Source organism: Humulus lupulus, chromosome 7 (assembly GCF_963169125.1).
Source record: "Humulus lupulus chromosome 7, drHumLupu1.1, whole genome shotgun sequence".
Taxonomy (NCBI): Eukaryota; Viridiplantae; Streptophyta; class Magnoliopsida; order Rosales; family Cannabaceae; genus Humulus; species Humulus lupulus.
Window position 1 is genome coordinate 7640351 of NC_084799.1, and position 20377 is coordinate 7660727.

At 32.1% G+C, this 20377-nt stretch overlaps 4 protein-coding genes across 4 annotated transcripts; 3 read left to right on the forward strand and 1 right to left on the reverse strand.

Moving 5' to 3' along the window:
* Positions 1 to 1573: 1573 nt before the first annotated feature.
* LOC133790553 (flavin mononucleotide hydrolase 1, chloroplatic) lies at positions 1574 to 4330 on the forward strand. Its single transcript, XM_062228224.1, has 7 exons — positions 1574 to 1926; positions 2321 to 2396; positions 3015 to 3066; positions 3149 to 3263; positions 3345 to 3415; positions 3694 to 3781; positions 3937 to 4330. The coding sequence occupies exons 1-7, from the start codon at positions 1685 to 1687 to the stop codon at positions 4076 to 4078; spliced, it is 786 nt and encodes a 261-aa protein (XP_062084208.1). The 5' UTR covers positions 1574 to 1684; the 3' UTR covers positions 4079 to 4330.
* Positions 4331 to 4868: 538 nt separating this feature from the next.
* On the forward strand, positions 4869 to 7116 carry LOC133790558 (uncharacterized). Its single transcript, XM_062228229.1, has 3 exons — positions 4869 to 5204; positions 6308 to 6577; positions 6918 to 7116. The coding sequence occupies exons 1-3, from the start codon at positions 4979 to 4981 to the stop codon at positions 6971 to 6973; spliced, it is 552 nt and encodes a 183-aa protein (XP_062084213.1). The 5' UTR covers positions 4869 to 4978; the 3' UTR covers positions 6974 to 7116.
* A 3295-nt stretch (positions 7117 to 10411) lies between these two features.
* On the forward strand, positions 10412 to 13474 carry LOC133790557 (uncharacterized). The gene is made up of 6 exons (XM_062228228.1): positions 10412 to 10555; positions 11043 to 11143; positions 11459 to 11536; positions 11755 to 11826; positions 12041 to 12138; positions 12384 to 13474. The coding sequence occupies exons 1-6, from the start codon at positions 10532 to 10534 to the stop codon at positions 12980 to 12982; spliced, it is 972 nt and encodes a 323-aa protein (XP_062084212.1). The 5' UTR covers positions 10412 to 10531; the 3' UTR covers positions 12983 to 13474.
* Positions 13475 to 13927: 453 nt separating this feature from the next.
* LOC133790554 (uncharacterized) lies at positions 13928 to 19305 on the reverse strand. The gene is made up of 9 exons (XM_062228225.1): positions 18291 to 19305; positions 17476 to 17567; positions 16634 to 17334; positions 16432 to 16502; positions 16175 to 16264; positions 15846 to 16046; positions 15648 to 15743; positions 14843 to 14954; positions 13928 to 14716 (listed from the first exon to the last, which is right to left on the reverse strand). The coding sequence occupies exons 1-9, from the start codon at positions 18657 to 18659 to the stop codon at positions 14544 to 14546; spliced, it is 1905 nt and encodes a 634-aa protein (XP_062084209.1). The 5' UTR covers positions 18660 to 19305; the 3' UTR covers positions 13928 to 14543.
* Positions 19306 to 20377: the final 1072 nt, after the last annotated feature.

Consider the following 20377-nt stretch of genomic DNA (forward strand, 5'->3'; position numbering starts at 1 on the left):
TATTTTATTATTTTACTATGCTTGATATTTTTAATATTTTATTATTTTACTATGCAGCATAGTAACCCAATGTTTTCCTATAAATAAAAACATTACAAACTTAAACATACATTGAAAAATTAAAATTAAACACGCCAAAATCATACAGAAAGCAATAACATAGAAATGAACCTTATGAGATACAAAGACAACAATTCAATAATGTAGAAAATTATTCCTTGTTCCGCCAAGATAGTCAAAATATGAACTATAATCTTGTGAGTCATTTTCATATCTTTCACCTTTATCTTGAGATCGTTGCCCTTCATCTTGAGCACTTTGTCCTTGATATTGAAATGCTCGATATTGTGATCCCTGATATTGAGATCCTTCTCCTTGTTCTCCAACATCGGATGTTCGTGCTCTTTTTCTATAAATTCTTCTTTTTTTTGCTTTGAATGTACTGACGAAACTCTGGATCGGATATAGAATCCAAATCTGTGAATAAAATTTTATCTTCAGTCTTTCTTTTATGACGTTAATTTCTATCTGTGTTACTTTTTTCAATAACTTGAACGAGTTTTTTACTTTATTCCATTAGTTTGTTAAATTGATCATTACCTAATTGTTTTGCCTTTGTTTTTTTACACCAATAGATCTTTCAGTTGAATTAGTAATGATTTCCTCATTATTTATATTAAGATCAAATGAACTCATACCGGTGGATGTTGATGTTGGAGAATCGAAATTGTGAGATGATGATTTGGACGAAGTAAAATTAGGACCATCTTGTTGGAATCTACTTGGTGCATTGATGTTGTCATCACTTGTAAATTTCTGAATGTGTTTGAGGATGGGCCACACATGATCAAATTTGAAGCCTCTGCTATATTTTTTTTCTTGGGCTTATAACATATTGGCTTGATTTAACTATTAAAACATAAATAAAATAATAGTGTCATTAAAATTTAAAAACAATTTAGTAACAATAAGTAAATTATAACAAACACTTACAATATCTTCTTGTGAAGCACCATTTGGATTTATATTTTTAGTTTGGTTGATGCATCCCCTTAATTTTGCAATTGCACCAATAATGGTAGTCATTCGAGCTTGCAAAGATCTTCTTGATCGAGGTTGATTACTAAATTTTCCATTCTTGTGGTACTCTGATTCAACTCTTACCAAAAAACTATTATTTGGTTGGTTTCTTTCTATGATTGGATCTTAAGAACAAAATTAAAATATATATTTTCAAGTGTGTCTTTTAGGTTTAATTTAATCTAATGTAATGTAATATTTTTTTTCAAGTGATGTAATCTTTATATTCCTACATGTAATATGATGTTTTAATTTTTTGAGTTTTAATTATTTATATAGTATTATTGTCATGTAATTAATGAGTAATTTTATATAAAATATTAATTAGATATAATAATTGTGATGATTTTGATAAATTAATATAATAATAAAAAAAATATTAAATTTATTTAAAAAAATAATATAATAATAATTTTTTTTTTTTTTTTTTAAATTTTAGTGTTGGGCTGGAGTCAAAATAGTTTTTGCCACCAATTGACGCTGGTGGGACATTGGTGTCAGAGATACTCTTAGTTACGGAAGAAATTGCTTGGTTTGAGCTTAAGCAAGCAAATTCTCCTCCAACTTCCATTAAAAACGAATGATTCTGTAGTTTTGTTTGAAAATGGTTCTGTTACTGAGACTACCCACTGTTTGTTTTCCTCCAAGACCCTCCTCGTTACTTTCTTCAACAAGAATGGCTCTCAATTCCCTAAACTCCGAGATGAACAGGTCCAGAACTTCTGTCCCAGATTTTAGTTCTAAAACCACTCCGCTTAGCAATAGAAAACTTCCCATTCTTCTCTTTGACATAATGGATACCATTGTTCGTGACCCTTTTTACCACGATGTTCCTGCCTTCTTCAGGTACCGAACTTATGTCTTTTTCCTGATAAGTGTCGTTTGTATTGAACCTTATTCAATTTTTGTTCATATTCTCACAGATTTCCATCCATTTGATTTACACTGTTAAGCTAGTGCTTGCGGTTGTTGAAAATTTGGAATTTTTACATCTGGGTGTAGTTATATATTTAAGAATCGAAGTGTAAATCAAAGGAATTTGTTCATGGTACTTGTCTAGTTACAATTAGCTGTGGTTAGATATCATTTAAGAACCAAACTTTCAATATGGTAAGGGTATTGTTATTACATGTCATTAAGTCAATTTCTCTAGTTTTCGGATTGCTTCATGCTGGTTTAACTGTTACAGATTAGTAGAATTTTTATTTTTTCTTGTTAATCAGTTAGATGTTATAAGCAGAATGTCTATGAAGGAACTACTAGAATGCAAGCACCCAACTGCCTGGCTGGAATTCGAAAAGGGGACAATTGATGAGGTGTGGAGGTATCTCAAAATCTCTTTAACAATCTAAGTCATTCATCTGTGTACAAAAAGCCTGTTATGTCAATCCAAGCCTTCACTGAATCATATGATATGCAGTGTTATTATTTTGAGATAGTAGCTCCTCCCTTAACATGACCTACTAGGCACACCTGAAGTGAGTATAGGGAGAGTTATGGCCTATGAGCCTGATTGTTCATAATTTTCTTTGATAGATCATCTGAACTGGCCAGAGTAATCATCCAACTAGGCATAAATGTTGTGACATTAAGGCAAATTTCATGCAGGGCATTGATTGATTGATGCGCCATTCTTTTTTGAGACATTTTTTTTCACTATCATGTCTTTGTTGGCTAAAAACTTGTCCAATCTTTGGTGATATCTATTTGGACCGCGAATGAATTCGGTTTCAAATTGCTGATAGCCCTTTATCAGACTATTTCTCAGCTGCAACAGCACCTTGTAGTTCCTCCTCCTTTTGCCTAACATTTGGAGATCAACTAAACTTCTATGAACATGTTATTTTCATTATGCTCTGCGTGGCTTATTACAAGTATTTTTCAGTTTCTAGATTTTTTAATATGCTTTATCATTTCATCTTTTATTCTTTTAGGAAGAGTTAGCCAGAAAGTTCTTTAAAGATGAAAGGCCATTGGACTTGGAAGGTTTGTTGGATATTATTTTATCATCATCTATTTATTTTGTCTCTTCCTAGAGTTCACAATTATGTGTTCACTTTCTTTACAGGCCTCAAAGACTGTATGAAAAGCGGATATTTCTACCTTGAAGGAGTTGAAGAATTGCTTAATGCACTAAAAACAAACAACTATGAGATGCACGCTTTTACCAACTATCCCAACTGGTGAGATGAGAATTCTCTCATAAAAATTTCTTTTTATCTGAAGAGCTGGCTCATCATTTTTCAGGAAGAACTCTTTTGCAGGTGTGAAATGATTGAAGACAAGTTAAAAATCTCAAGATATATGTCCTGGACATTCTGTTCCTTTAAGAATGGTATGCTTAACATTTGACTTGTAATCCTCTCTCTCTCTCTGTCTCTCTCTTAAAATAATTGCATTAAAACCATGTTTTGTTAGGTTGATAAATGTTTCTATTTTGATAAGATATGCAATATTCCACCATTATTATGATTTCCCAGTTCCATATTTTAAAGGAAATAAAACGTATCAACAACTTTATTGAATTCTCACTATGCTTCCAAAGAAATTCTATTTTTTTACACAAATTTCTTTAGTTGAAAGGTGCATGATCATAGTTGCTATATCTTTCAGGAAAGAGGAAGCCTGATCCTGAATTTTATTTGGAGGCAATAAAACATCTCGAAGTCGATCCAGGAAACTGTGTATTTGTTGATGATAGGTTAATATCTTCTTATTCTAAGTTTTAGATAGTCATTTTGTCATCTTCATCATCACACACATCTCTCGAAGTGGCCGTGAATTCTTGCACATTCTGTTTGGTTGATTAGTAAAATAAGCCTCAGTTTTCTGATATGATAAAGAGTTGTTCTGTAGGATAAAAAATGTGGAGGCTGCTATAGCTGTTGGGATTGTTGGTCTTCATTTTAAGAATGCAGAAACACTGTGTCAAGATCTGTCTCTCATGGGCATTGACGTTTCAGATACTGATAAAGATGACCAAACTGGGGATCAGTGACATGAAAGTTTGCTGAAGACCACTTGTATTGATTCTTGCCACAAAGTTGATTCATTAACAACAAGCAATATACCATTCCTTGCTTGAAGACGGTCGTTTTTCAGACTTCGACATCGACAGTACATAAAACGACATGTCGTTTAGTATAAGGGCTGTAGCTAATAAGCATAAACGCTATGACAAAACTCTATGTCGTTTAATGAAAAAAATGTTGGTTTCACTAATAGTTCGTGAAATCTTCTCTTTGTAGCACTTTGTCTCCTTAAATTTTTATTTTGGTGCAAAATGGGTCAATTTTTTTTTGTTAGTTTTATGTGCATACTAGTAACTCATTAATATTTTCAAAAGTTGAGAAATTTGTGATCAATTTGTGTCGTATTTTTCAAATTTTGGTAGATTAGTAAGTAGTTACTATTCTAAAACTGGTAAGTTGATGCATTTTTATATTATTTTTAATAAACTATCTTTTTTTCCAAAAAAAAAAAACAAAATTTGAATAGGTTGACAAATTTTGCAATAAAATATTTTAGAGGTCATTAGTGAAATAAACTTATGAAGAAAAGAGGATTAAAAACTGTCGTATCATTAAGAACATTAAAAAAAAAAATCATACAAACGCCATGTCGTTCTGATATATACGACAAATAGTACATTTTTTTGTAGAAACGACAACATGCATTCAACGGCAATGTCGTTGTATAATGTTATGCTAATTTCTGCCAAACGTTTTCCCATTCAGCCAAACAGAAAAATTCCCAAGAAAACCAGAAATTAATATATATATATATATATATAGTATATATATTTATATAAAAGGAATATCTGTAACGAAGCGAGTGTTTTGATTCTTTTGTCTTGTTTGGTTCGAGGAGGGAGAAGAAGAAGAAGAAGAAGAAGAAGATGCGGTGTCTTGGGGCCTTGGAGTCGGTGAGAGTTTCACCGTTGGCTTCCTTATCTGTTAATGGAGGCACCACTACCAGCAAAGATGTTACTTTGGCCACTGGGCTTCACCTCCGCTGCTCCGCTAGTCCTCTTCGTTCCTCGCTCTCCTTCACTCTTCCCAATAGCTTCTTCTTCAGAACCAGGGCCCCTTCTCGGAGGACTGCCTCCTTTTATTGCCACTCCGGTACTAACCCATTCCACCCTTTTATTAATTTTGATTTTGGGGAGTATTGTTCTTATTTTATTGGAATTTAAAGTGATTATAATCTGAAAGCTTTATGCTTCGATGTGAATATGATTTAATTCTGAGTATTTTAGGCAGATTTGCTATTCTGTTGCAATAATAATGTGATGATTAGAATCTGAAAGCTCTATGCTTTGATGAAAATGATTTGGTTTTAAGCTGTAAATGAGTAGTTTAGGCAGATTTCTTTGCTATTCTGTTTTTTTCTTTCAAGATTTGTTCTGCCCTTTGCTTAAAAATGGTTTATAGACTACTAGCGAAATGAGATTTAATTGAGATTTCTTTGTGATATGTCTTGATTGTGAGAGTAATTACTGCTTGTTCTTGATCAGATTTCACTGACATCTTATGTTTGACCGATTAAAGCTTAATGGGAGTTTGCTTAAAACGAGATTACAATTCGGATAAATTAGAGAGAGAACATTAATGAGATTATAATAGAACATAATTGAGAATATAGTAGATAGGATTGTAAATTATCGTTTTGTATTATTTTTTATCTATTTAAAAGGCTAAGATAAGAATGGTAGCAAATTGACAATTATAAATATGCATGCATATGATCAATTAGTTTTTATTATTATTATTATTTTCTTTTATCGATGGCGAATTATCTCTTAGGATTTTACTAATAAAAAAAAAAGAGAAGTGAATGATAAAGAGTATGTCATTCCTAAAGCGATAGCAAATAACATAACTTTTCTTTAACTCTGATTTTACCTGGATCTACATATATCTCCCATTTCAGAATTTCAGTAAATACTTCATTACCCACAACTGATTCCTTTTCCCATTTAGTGAGCCTGTTCAAAGCAGAACACAATCTCTTCAAAGTTTTAGGTGTCCTGACATTTGTAGGGATTTTGTAATGTTTCCTAAATTGTCAATTCATAATGTGCACCATTGTGTGATTAAGTTCGTATGGTAAGGTAACTGCTCATGTGATTTCATGTTCACTTTTATTTTGTATTGGTTTTGGGTTGGTAGTGGAAAAACATATTTAAGGTGTTGCTTACTTCTGATTGTGCTGTTTGTGATTTCAGCATTGACTCCAGAGTTGAAGACTACACTGGACAAAGTTGTTAATTCTAGCAAAGTGGTCCTTTTCATGAAGGGAACAAAAGACTTTCCACAGTGTGGATTTTCCAACACAGTCGTTCAAATATTGAGGTCCTTAAATGTACCTTTCGAAACAATAAACATACTGGAAAATGAAATGCTGCGTCAAGGTTTGAAGGAATACTCCAGTTGGCCTACCTTTCCACAGCTTTACATCGAAGGAGAGTTTTTCGGGGGCTGCGACATCACCGTTGGTAAGTTTCTATGCCAATACCAATATTTGGTGTCTGAAATGATCTTGCTACTATTATTATTGTGCACGAAGACTCAGATTTATATGGTACTTTTGCTAATGGAGAACATAGTCTTAAGTGGTAAAATATAACTTAGTGTTGTGTTACCTGATATGACCATTGCATGTCTGTTACTAAACAAGTTTCTCCTTTTGTTGGATTTTCATATTCAATCTTGTTATAAATGACCATTGGTTACTTGTCCATCAAGCCATGATTTTGGTGTGTTGAGTTTTATTTGAGTATATAAACTGAATTTGTTGTTCTGATACCTTTCTGAATGAAAATATCAACTTTTCAGATGCATACAAAAGCGGGGAATTGCAAGAAGTAGTGGAGAAGGCCATGTGCTCTTGAGGCTTAAAGAGTTCGAAGAAGTGTATCAAGTTTAGTTTTTGATTTATGTTGAGCATAATGTAAAATACTTCAATAATATAATTCGGTAGTTTGTGCACTTTGTTACTTAAAAAAAAAAAAAAAGGAAAGAAGCTTTATAGTAATTTTACCCGTGATTACTGAAACTAAGCTAAGCATGAATATTTTTTTTTTGTCATTTTAAACAGCTCGAGTTCTCTCGGGAAAGATTGGGGGATGTCTTTTTGTTTTTAAGTTTATATAAACGACATGTCGTTTACCTCCAAAAATTGAGCTGATAAAATTAGGCCATTATAACAATATGTAGTTTATGTAAAATATTACAATCTGTTGTCAAAAATCAATCGACAAAGAAATTCTAGCGTGTTTATCTCATATAAAAAATAAAAATGTGCATTTATTCTTTTTCAACAGATAACCATGCAAAAGTATAGGTTTTCAAATATTTGAATTTGAGATTTTCATAGAAGTGTTTTTTTTTTTTTTTAAAAAAAATTTGTTACATATAATGTGTACATCATAATTTAGCATTGGAATGATCCTCAAATTTTATATACAAATCCCAACCCGACATAATTTACCAGGTACAAGGTACATTTTTAGAGGAAGGAGTGTCGAACCTCGCTACGAAAAGGGGTGACACCACAATTATCATCACATGGGAGATCAGCAACACCACCTTATTGGGGTACAAATCTATACATATATAATATGTACAATCGATAATGTGGGGGTTTGGATCCAATCTTGACTTACAAAGCTCAAGGTCTAACACCCCACTTAGGGGTAATTGGTTTTCAATAGAAGTGTTGAGAAAACCATTAACTCAATATATATATTTTTTTCATATCTCAACACAAACTAATACCTGAAATGAGTGGCAGCCATTAAACATAGTCTAAAAATAGATCAATTGGTGCATTTCTTTCTAATTTAGTGATTTAATCTAATATAAATATTTCCCAAATAATAGAAATGGATGTGGCTGGCAACGAAGCTAGCTGGGATAGAAGAGATGTGGTGGCTAGAGATGGCAAACATGAGACAAAATGTTCAGACAAATGGATTCTTTTAAAACTAGGGTTGATCAATTTATAATTATGTAATTTTATTAGAGGCATTTTTGCTTTACAAAAACTTTCATTAAATGAGAGAAAGTGATTCTCGAATAAACTAAAATTAGAAAGCTGGAGGTGGGCTAGATTTTGATTTTGGTTGTGACTTTTCTTTAAATTCTTTATTAAGGTGAGATTTTAACTTTACCATATAACGATAACTTATTATGGTGATGTTTCGTAAAAATTTTGTTTTTGAGTTTTTTAAACATAAAATTGAAAATATTATTTTTATTTTTGTTTCTTTATTTTCAAAAAATAAAAATATGTTTGGTAACTATTTTTGTTTTTTGCTTTTAGAAACAAAAAATAATAAATGTGTTTGATAATTTTAATTTTAATTTTTTGTTTAACAATATAAAATGAGGTTTTGATTTGAAGAAGAGAAGAAAAAAAAGAAACAAAAAGTCGAAAACGGTTTAAAATAAAAAAAAAATCTATTTTCAAAATTTAATAAATTTTAATTAAATTTTTTAAAAGTAATAAATAAAAATAGAGTTATAAAACATTGTTTTGTGTTTAATTGTCAAATTTTTAATTAATTAAATACAAAAAATATTTTTTTTAAGTGTACCAAACAGCTGGTTATTTTAAAGTTGTCCCAAAGGCACTCTAACTCACATTATTCTAATGTCTATGTAGTATTATATGTATTTTAATTTTATTATTGCAAAATATTAATTACACACTATAGTATATGTCTACGTAGTTTTTTATATATATATTTCAATTTTATTATTGTAAAATATTGATTTGAGTTTTAACTTTGCTTATGTTATTTACATTTTGGCTCCATTGTAAAAATTTAAAATTTTAATTAAAGATTTGGTGGGATAAATATCAAAATTCATGTTTTTGTTGCACTTAAATAACTAGCTTATTTTTTTGACGACATAAATAGTTAATATTTATTTTTTGTTACAATAGTTACTTTTTTCCGTTAGGAGGTAAATATCAAACTTTTTAATAAGGAATATTGACAGCATAAATACATGAGTTTATATAATTGTTGCATTTAATTATTTAACTTTTAATATTTATAGCATATATAATAAAATAAAATAAAAAAAATTAATTTTTAAAAAGTAAATATTTAAATCTAAAATTCCATAAATACAAAACAAACACCTAAAACATTAAATTAAATATAAAAAAATAATTTAAAAATTTTAAAAATTCAAATTTAATTAAAAACATTATTTATAATTTGTAAGATATTTCAAAAATTATTATTTATTTTTCATATTTCTAGTTTTAAATAATTTTTATATTTAGATATTTTAAAATTTTAAAATTGAATTAAAAATAATTATTTCTAAATTCTAAGATTTTTCAACAAATCTGATTTTTAATTTAATATTTTAGGTGTTAATTTTGTGTTAATTAAATTTAGGAATTAAATAGTTTCTTATTTAAAATTAAACTTTGTTTTATTATTTATGCTATAAGAATTAAAAGTTAAGTTTAAGTAAATCATTTATATAAACTTAAATATTTATGTCATCAATATTTCTATTTAAAAAGTTTAATATTTGTCACTTAACAGAAAAAAATAAAGATTGCAACAAAAAAAATAAACGTTAGTTATTTATACCGTAAAAAAAATAAATTAAGTATTTAAGTGTAATATATGTATGAACTTATATATTTGTACAGTTAGTATTCCTTTTAATTAATTAAATTTAGTATTTACGTACATATGTTTAATTGTCATGAACATTCACACCACACTCCAATATACAGTGTAGTACGGTGAATCATTAAAATAATCTCACACTACATTGTTTGCATGGTGAAAATTTTAATTTTTTTTTAAAACTAACAGTCAATCAAATAATTAAATTTTTTTAAATTGTAAATTTATTCACAAGTTCTGAACTTTCGTACTCATTTTGATTATTATATATACTTCATTGAAACTTGATTATGTGAAAAGTATTTCAATAAATCAAATTTTGCAAACTTGAATACAAGTGGCATACTTTAAAAAAACAAAAATACAAATCGCATGTCGTTTTCTTTGATTTGATTTTAAAACGACACGTTTATACAAACGAAAAAATCGTATATATATATGTATATATATACGACGAAGCAAAAAGTATTGTTATAAATTCAATTTCTTTTTTTTTTAGGAAGTTTAATTGTTGTTCAAATTGGATACAGATAAGGATGTTTGTTTGGTTATCTGGAAAAGGTAGGAAGAACCATTTTAAATTTAAATATAATAGGTCGTTCGGGGCCCCGACCCGACCCGAAGAGAACCGACTCATATAGACCCGACACGACCCAACTCATATAAATTTCACATATTTATGTTTGGCGAATCAAAGAAGCGTCCTTGAAGCGAAATCGGTCTTCTTTCTCTTCACCTCCTCTTCTCCTCTCCTCTCTCCTCTCACTGTTTTTTTTTTCTCTTTCAAAAATGAGCATGACCCAGTTCGCCATGGTTTGTCTTCTTCTTCTTCTCTCTCTCTTCAAACATTTTCATCTTTCTAGTTGTTCTTCTTGTTTAATTCCATTCTTCTATTTATGTTTTTGTTTTTCTTGTATGAATTGGGTTTAGGGTACTGTTATTTGCAATTATGCCTCAAATTTAGCCCAGGTAGAACTAAAAGAAGGAAACTTGAAGGTTTAGTGTTAGAAATTTCCCCCCCTTTTTTGGGTGGAGCTAATTTAAATTTTTATCTGTAGATAATTCAAATTGATAAACTTTACTGCAGTGGAAGTGTTTTCTTCAAAATTACTGCTTGAGAAGATTTTTTGTTTGAGTTGAATTTTGTATTGAGATTGCTATTGCTGCTATATAGTATTTTGATGGTGTATTTGGTTCTATCAAAAGTCTGGGTGGCTTTTGTTGAATTGCATATTTGAAACTTCTTTTTTTTTTTTTTTTTAAATTATCAAAATACTGAAATAGTAGTGTTGAATTGCAGGTTGAGGAGCTGGCTTCTCTTGTCAAGGACAATCTTCCGTGCAAGCATCTTGTACTGTCCGTGGAAGAAGCCTTGGTCAACTTCATTGAGAGTGATGTCAGGTACCCATTTCAGATTCATACAAATTCTAAATTTAAAATTAACTCTTTTGTAGCTAGATTTTCAGAAACTTTAGTGACTAGGAGCACATCAAATTGAATTTTGGGTCGCTGTTAGAATATCTGTTACATGACACTAGTTTTGCCTACTATATTAACGGTTTGGTACATGCTTGGAAAAACTAAAGAGGAAGAAAACTGACACACTGTCATAGAATGATAACATTGGAAGGCTATGTGTCCATTGTCTCTGAGGGTGTGGTTGTAAGATTCCCTTATTGCTATAATGAGTTCATGTGTTCGGATTTTTGGTTGCAGCTCCTGTGGGATCCTAGAGTTAGAACCAATGAATTCATACAATCGTCTTCTTATGCATCGTCTTGCAGATATATTTGGGTATGACTTTTCTGTTTACATTCTGAGCTGTCTATTCTTTGCTTTATTCTTTACATTTGTATTGTATTTTACATCTGTCGGCTTGTTTTCTGATGTGCTATGGTTATGATCCTTCTTTTGTAAAAGTAAAACTTTTTTCTTTAGGGCCGAAAGCTATTCTGCAGGTCTAGCTTTCTGCATTCCAATAGACATTTGATTTGACTCTTTATTTGTGCAAGATTTTCGCATGAATCTGTCGGTGAAGGAGATGATCGGCACTTAATTTTGGAACGATGCCCTGATACATCAGTGTATGTGAAGGCTAAAGGCTATAATCTTTAACTAAGTATTTTTTTTCGTCCATCTTCATTTATGGCTGTATATCCTTCATTTATGGTTTTATTATAAAGAATTTTCCTGCTGTCAATGACTCAATATGAAGTCTTTTTTAGTAAAATAAAACTAGTGAAATTAATTTTTTCCTAAAAAAAGGTAACTTTACTAACCTGATAATTTGATTTGCAGACCTTCCATCCTTGTCAGTGATATTTTGTGGCAGTACGATGAACCTCAATCTCCACCAACATCACATCAATTGTTAAGAAGAACGGAAGAGTCACCAGGTCAGTACTATCATGTCTCACAGATCATGAAATCAGAATGGTTGATGTGTTATTCTCATGTTAAAATTTTGATGACATTTGACAGCAATTATTTGTCTGGGAAGAGAATAGTTTGAAGATTAAAATAAAAAAATTATGATGCGAACTTTATAGTATGACTGCTGTTCATTTTGTTGTGTGTTGTGACTTTTATTATTATCAGATGATGGAATGATGTGATTAACATCATTAAATCATGTTGCCAGTGTTGAAGACAAAATCACCTTCAGTTCAACATTCACTTGAGGAGAGAGAAGCTGCTTATTTGGCTGCTCGTGAGAGAATATTTTCAGCCAACTTAGGGGAAGAAAAAGAACCCATCAAGCAGAAACCACGAAGTGTTCCTGTGGTTGCTCGCCGTATGATTGCTCATGCTCTAGGGCAAAGAATCAACTCACGCAATCACGAGACCACGCACAATGACTCAAGTGCTTCTAGAGAAACTGATGAATTAAACAACCAGCACAAGGATAAAGAGGAGTCTGATTTGAGCGTGGAAGGTTTTCAAGAAATCCTTCACTTGTCTGGCAAAACTGAGAACTCGTGTTGTAGAGTGAAAAAGAATAACCATAATACTGGTGCATCATCAAATGCTGACAGTAAGGCAAGCAAAAATAAATCTGACAAGATCTCAAGTGGTGTTGTTGCATCTGGAAGAGTCAGAAATGGTGTAAACGAGGAGCATCACAAAAAGGAACATCTAGGAGCTGCAAAGAGAATGTTTGCTCAGGCCATGGGGAAACAAGCAGGGAAGGATACTTTTCTTTCGAAGTCCAGTGAGTTTAAGCATGGTAATGAAGAATAGGGGGTCTTGAAAATCCTTTCAGCGAAGCATGTCGGTTTCTTGTTTACATTTTGTTACTGAAGAGGTCTTCAGTTGCAGTTAAATGGCAGTCGACGAGCATGTTCTGTTTGAAGCCCTGATGATGATTTTGTAAGGAGATGTTTATGGGCAAAACATCAAACCTGGAGTTGAATTCTGCAGTTGTGCGGAGAGAACGTTGTTGTATCCCACTCGATCATGTGAAAGGCTGTTCTATTTACGTGGAAGGAAAATACACTTTTTGTGGCTCACAAGATTGGCTCTTATGTGATAACTGAAGACTGAAGTCAGAGCAGGCTGCCATGTTACATGCAGTTTGAAAGCCAATCAAGCAAAATCTTTATTAATTTATAGTAAATAATATATATGTATAGACACAATCCTCCTCTTCTGTTTTTTACGTTTATTCACATCTTAACATGTTTAACATGTATTATCAGTTGCTTGGTGCCAGCTTTTTCATTTTCTTTTTTAGTTCTTTTCGTTCTTTTGGTGCACAAAAGCCATCTTAAAATATTTCTTTTGAATTAAAATAAGTTGGGTCTGAGTTAGATTCTTTAGGAAAGTACAGAGAAAATATTTCTTATGAAGGGTTGAGTTAATTTTTAATATCTTTTAAAAATGGACAACAAAGTTTTTAAATAGATTCCACTTATTTAATGAATTTTGATTTGTAAACTTTGTAACAAAGAACTACTTTTAGATCTTGTATCAACTGAGTGCTCTGTTAACATTATACTCCAAGAAAACTACTGCCGTTAAAAGTTATGTTTGTACTAGGATGTGAGCTAGTTTTTCTTTTAGAGTAACGGCAGGTAGCTATCTTCTGTGACTACTGACCAGATAGCGTGCAAGCCTAGCTTTGGAACATGTTCTTGCTTGCTTTGTAAGGTATCAAATATTAATTAAACATTTGTTAAAAATCTCTCATCTAAATGGTTCTCGTGGATTCCAAGTAATCGACAACGAGGTAGGAACAATAACGAAACCTTTGCTTTAAGGTAATGAAATGTCACACTAAAGTGTAAACAAAAATTCTGACAAAAAATAAATAAATTAGAAACCAGAAAATTTTGGTCTAAATCTACTTGAGCATATAGAAAGGAAAAAAAAAACTAGGCTACCCTATATCAATATACCGGCCATTGACATTTCAAATTGGAACATTTCTTTCACATTTCACCCACATCAGTAACCCCTACAAAAAATGCAGCTAAAAGTTGTGTAAATTTTGGCTTGAGCCAAGCAAGAATCAAAAGTGACAGTGACTGCACAAATCAATAATTAAATCAAGGGGTATTTCCCCCAGAAATATGGTGTGGATTAAACACGAGATGATCCCTCGAAAGATCGACAACGCTTCCCCTATGCATGTCAGAAACATAACATTATAGCTCATCGAAGATGTAGCCTTGACAGTCGTGACTCTTCCGGTCATTTTAATCTCCCAGTAGAAATGACCAAAAGAATTTCATGCAAAATCTGACAGAGACTTGGAACGTGAGCAATGTAGTGTGATGCATACTCAAATTTGCTTGAAGAACTATGAGGTGTTTCGATTGTCATCATTTGCAGGAGGCAAGGACTTTGTTGATAACTCATGAAGCATAGATTGCACAGATAAAAATTTCTCCCTCAGCATGACATTGTACTCGTACAAACATTTGAGATTCTTTTGAACATCAGACATATCCATTTGTGAACAATCCTTCAACTCTGTAGCAAACAGCAACAAAATGCGTTATTGTCTATTCAGAAATAACATATCACAGCATTCTTCGTTTCAAAAAGAAAGGCAAAGAATTAAATTAGTCATCAAAACTTCAAAAAGTAAGTTGTTACCTAGTGTAGGTGGCAGAGGAATGTTTCCATTAGATAACGAGAATGAATCAAGCTGGGATGAACTTTCCTTGCATGATCCACCAGATTGATGTTCTTCCTCATGTTTCTGTGTCTGGAAAAGATGAGCATTTCAAAATTATAAAATTCATGAGTACTTGACACATAAATATGTGATTATATACTGTAACAAATAACACCAAAACAGGCAAGGAGCTAGTTATTTATATCAAAACATTATTAAAAAGAGGCTAAACATTCCTGATAGGTTTGCAAACTAAGGGTGAAGTGGCCCATATTTTGAGCAACACCATAGCTAAATTTATGTTTTGGACTGGTTTTTACAACAAAAACATACGAAATCTGGTTTACTTCACATTATCCATTTAAAAAGCCCGAGAAGATCATTAGAACTTCCAGTTGAAGCTCAAGATAGGGCCAGAGACTAAAAAAATGACAGGCACGCATAGTCCTAAAAATATGGACAGGCATCAACAGTCAACGTACCATCTCTGCTTTCTCATCTGCCTTTATAAAATCTTAATGCTGACATATTCAAGAAAAAATATAACACTAACACCAACTAGTATTTGTAGTGACTAACAAATCTTGGTTGTCAAGAAACTTGAACATAACAGTCAATGACAAATCTGGGTTGTCAAGTAAATTGATCAGAATAGTCAACCAGAGGTAAATAAACTGGTAATATTGAGAGATGGCAACAAAGTATGCAGAACACTCCTACTTGAAGATACATGGTGAACAGACCTTTGTGTTAATTGCAAAACAAACATGAAAAGAAACTCACAAGTTCACCCTGAGAGGCTGACTTCTCTTCATGACTCAAAGCAGATTTTGGTATAGAAGACTTGGTTATAGTGTGGGAATGATCTGGGGCAGGAATCTACACAAGAAAAAGTTCACTATAAAATTGACAGGCAGAAAGATAAGATTAAAATAAATGAACTTTCAAAAACATTTGGAAACAGACGCAAACATCACATACCTTTTTACTTTTACTAGGCGATGTGACTTTCTTGTTCAAATTGATAGAATCCATTCTGCTCTGTTGCCTGTGTTTTCGTGATGATCCTTTTTGGCTAATAGATTCCAGCATACCACCACTGCAACATGATACATTTTTCTTCTTGTTGTGGTTATCATCTAATGTGTTGCAGCCCCATGTATACATCACATATTTCCTCAACTGGTAAAACAAATATATCAGTCAGTTCCAATGTATTGTAAGCAAAAAAGTATAGCCACACCACACCACATCACACAATATCAGTCAGTTCCAATAATAATAAAGTTTTATCCTTAAGAAAGAAGTACTTTTTCCCAGCGTTCCAGTGTTTTTCGCCGATGTCTAATTGTTCGTAACGTTTGATCTTCATGGCGCAGCCTCTTTATTCTATATTCACACTACAGAAGAAAAAATTAGTAACAACTCAGGCACATTTGTGTATCATAATGGTGACATTTCAACCATATAAGTCTCAAATTTTGCATTTTTTTTTTTCCTTGCAATAAATTTGATGATTCATAATATAAAAAAAAAACCAAACTATAAAAGAGAGAAAAAAACATACTTGAACCAGTAAATAGAAAAAAATGCCAATACTGATGCAATACAAGCCACCAAGATCTGCAAGGAAGCTCACTGCATAGAAGAAAAACAAATCGATTAGCATACATGAAATAGGATTACTATAAATCTTGTTTGCCAAACAAAGAACCGGGGTTGAATGAAAATCAAATGAAATTCAATATATGGCAGAGCATATAATTTACCTGGACCCATAGTGTTTTGATCATCGATCTCCACAATGTAGGAAGAAAGGAAGTTGACATACAAAGTGGTGTTGAGTGTTCCATCACTGGGGCTAGCTAGAGATGTTTGGAGCTGACGTGTGTCGGTAAAATGAGAACCAGGAACAAACTCGTGAAAAAGAGGTTGGATGAGCCTTAGGTCCTTTAGATTACGATAAATTCGGGGAAATAAACTGAACTTCAGTATATTTGTATCCTTTCCTCTAAAGGTAACAGGACTGTTATTAAAAGTACTCCCATTCTTTAGTATTCCACTAACAAAACTCACATGTCTCTTGTTGGCATGACTCCTCGTAGTAAGGTTGAACTGAAATCCAACAGCAGTTGCAGGATTGTTTGGTAGATCAACAAACTGCCAAGAGATGTATAGATTGTCATGAATGGGTTGACATCCATCGCACTTGAGAATAATAGTTGGTCCTTCACTAGTATTTTTACAAGAGTAGTTTCCAAAGTTTGAAAGTGGAACACTTTTATAGTCAATAGAGCCAGGATTTCCAGTCACTAAAGTACCAAGATCGCGCAAGTTTGAACAACTCATACTCGATATAGTGGTAATATTAAATTCCATGTCATTAACAAATAAGGCCAAGTCGGGTCCATTTGTTGCTCTAACATTATGCACCTCAATGGTTCTCCTGGATATGATTTGGTAAAGCAACCTGAGAAAAACTGAAAATTCTAGTCAGTATAAATTCGCTATGATGGAAATAGGGTTATCAAAATCCCATATTCACAATGAACAATTAGAAAAGTGCATCAAGAATTCACTCTGTTATGTAAAGATTCCATCAAAAACTCACGTAGCAAATAAACCAATGAAGACTATCCAACTAGCTATTGAGAAAGTTCCACCAAGTTCTGTTTTCCGCTTTTTAACCACCTTCTGATCATCCTACACACCAAAGGAAGCTAATTTAAAACCATTCAAAAAATCCAACTCTGGACTCATAACTAAACACATCACAAAGTTATTACTTTTGTGAAATAGAGATTCAAAGGTTAAAGAACATGTTGAAAGTGGAATTTTTGTGAGGTTTTAACACCTCCAACCTTCTAATATCTAGAACTAAGAAATCAGATAAGAAGCAAATAAAAGAACAAAGAAAAAGCACAACCAGGTTTTACTTGGTTCAGACTGCAGTGTGTAATCCTACACCCAAGGCAGGAAAATCACTTTCTAGTCAATCAAATAAGTAAGAAGAAGTTTTTACAATCGATCTTCAACCGAGAAGTTTGATGAATTTTCTCTCATTTTCTCCAAGAAACAAACACACCCCAATGACCACAGTTACAACCACAGAAACTTTCCCCAGAAAGATTCTATGACACTTTCAAGATCGCTTACAAGACCATTTCTCTAGTTCTCTCAGTTTTTCTCTATGTCTTTACATCAAAAGTGATTGTATGTATATAAAGAAGAGGAAGTTTTCACAACAGTAAAACTTCTAACCGAAATAACGGTCTTGAATTAGTTGAGTCACAGCTCATCAAATATTTCACAGTAAAGGGCCGCCAAGATTTTTAAAAATTGGTCGAAAGGTTTCTAAAATTACCCCAAAAAAATTACAAATACAAAGAAGAAAAAAGAGAAGGAAAGGGGAAGTTGATAACTTACCAGCCAATGCCTGGTGGCAAAGGAAATATCCAATCTGCTAACCCACCATCTAAGCTTAAACCAAATGCTATTTCCATCATTGCCCGGCTTCATAAACCTGAGAAAAAGGCAGAATGCGAGCCAGGAGAGAAGCAAGACAAGGGTGGCTTCCAAGAACACCGCCTGAGACTGCGTGAACTTCTTAATAGAGTCAAACTCGAAGATGGTCTCCGGGAAGGTCATAGCGTAGTAGTCAACTCCATGGTCGGTGGTGATGGTGGAGTCAGCTGAAAAGAGTTCGCAGCGGTTGGCCGTCCGGTTCAGCAGGTTCCCCACCGGGCAGCTGCACTGGCTACCATTGAAAACGATGCCGTTTGAGGGGCAAGACATCTTATTTTGCCAAGCTTTAAACTTCTGTAACGGAAACTCCACCCCTTTGCTAACCCTTGAATTGGGTCATCAAAGATATGTCTTTTTCAAATAAATAAGCCGCCTGGGTCTACAATTCTGGTTAAATCTGATATCAACAACTCTGATTTCGTCAAAATTTTCAAAACAAAGTCTTTGAGCTGTTTTCGGCTGAAAATCTTGACTTGAGAATAATAAATCCAAAAAAGGATGACGTTTGAGAAAGAAGAGCTCTAATGACAAGTTGGTTCTCTTTAGTTGAGGAAAAGGGTAATCGAAAAGAGAAAACTTTGAGAGCAAACAATTACCAAAGGAAGCCAAGAGAAGAAGATTTGGAATCAGTTGGGTTCAAGGTCTCTTTCTTGAGAAACATATTTTGGGATTTGAGGAGTAATAGTTACTATAACTAAAAAGCTTCCAACACGTACTTCTCGACAGAATTGGTAACTTCGTATTCGTATCCTTGTTTTTCGGTTGAACCTCGTCGCTGTCGTGTTACATTGTCTACGCAATAAAAATCTAATTCAGCGAAAGAAAAGAGAAGGCTGTATTTGAGGGTGAGATTCCGAATTTTTTTTCTTCATTTATTCTCTCTTTTTTCTCATCAATACTACGAGAGTTTCCAAGATACGCACCAGCTTGTGTTTCCGAATATGTCTGATTTGGGTATCGTATCCTATGGTCAAAAATGTACTAAGATCATATACCTATAACCAATGAAAATAGCCCACGTGTAAAGAAGTTTGTAAATTTCGTGTGTATATTGATTACGGTCTTTATCAGATTACCACCCCTTCACTATCATAAATGAAATTAAGGTGCCGTTTGTTTTGGTGAGAAGGAAATAAAAATGAAGAAAGAAAAAAATAAAATAAAAATGGGATATACTTTTTTATACTATTAGATTTGTTTCTTGGAACTAAGTTATTAATTTGATGAATTATTTATGATTTTAGTTCAATTTTTTTTTATCAAAATCGGATTTAGGTGTCTTTGAACTATTTTAAAAAACACAAAGTCCAAAATGTAATTTGTTAAAACACAGGATTCAAACAAATAATGAGATAAAACACAGAGTTTAAAAATATATAACCCAATAAAAATTAATATGAACACAAAAATTTGATTAAAAAATTATTAATTTTGCTTTGTATTGGAATTTAGTAGAAAAAATATTTCAATGGATATCCAATATTCTAAAATATAACTAAATAAATGAATGAAAAAAAAATTGGTTCTTTTCTATTACATTACCCTAAAAAACATTACCTAAATTATTAAATGGAAGCCACGTGGTCAAGTTTGATTGTCTTTAATTAAAGTTGTCTGTTCACCAATAAATCACCCACACAATCAACCTTTTTTTGGTTCCATTCATGCGTTTTTGGTCTATTTCTTTTTCAATATGCTAATAATAATAATAGTGAACTTATAATAATAAACAAGTTATTTTCTTTGACCTTCTTTACAATTTTCCTGTTACGCGTTTATATATCGTGTATATATATAATAAGTTTGTATGTGTAGTTATACTTGAATTGGTCTACATTGCTAATTTACTTTAATCTAGCGTAATTTATAGAGTTGTGTAGATAACAGTTAACGGTTTTTTTTGTTAGAAATATTACAACTATTTAACCAAATATTTTTTTAAAAAGTTATTAAAAATAAATATTTATTAATTATATTAATATAAATTT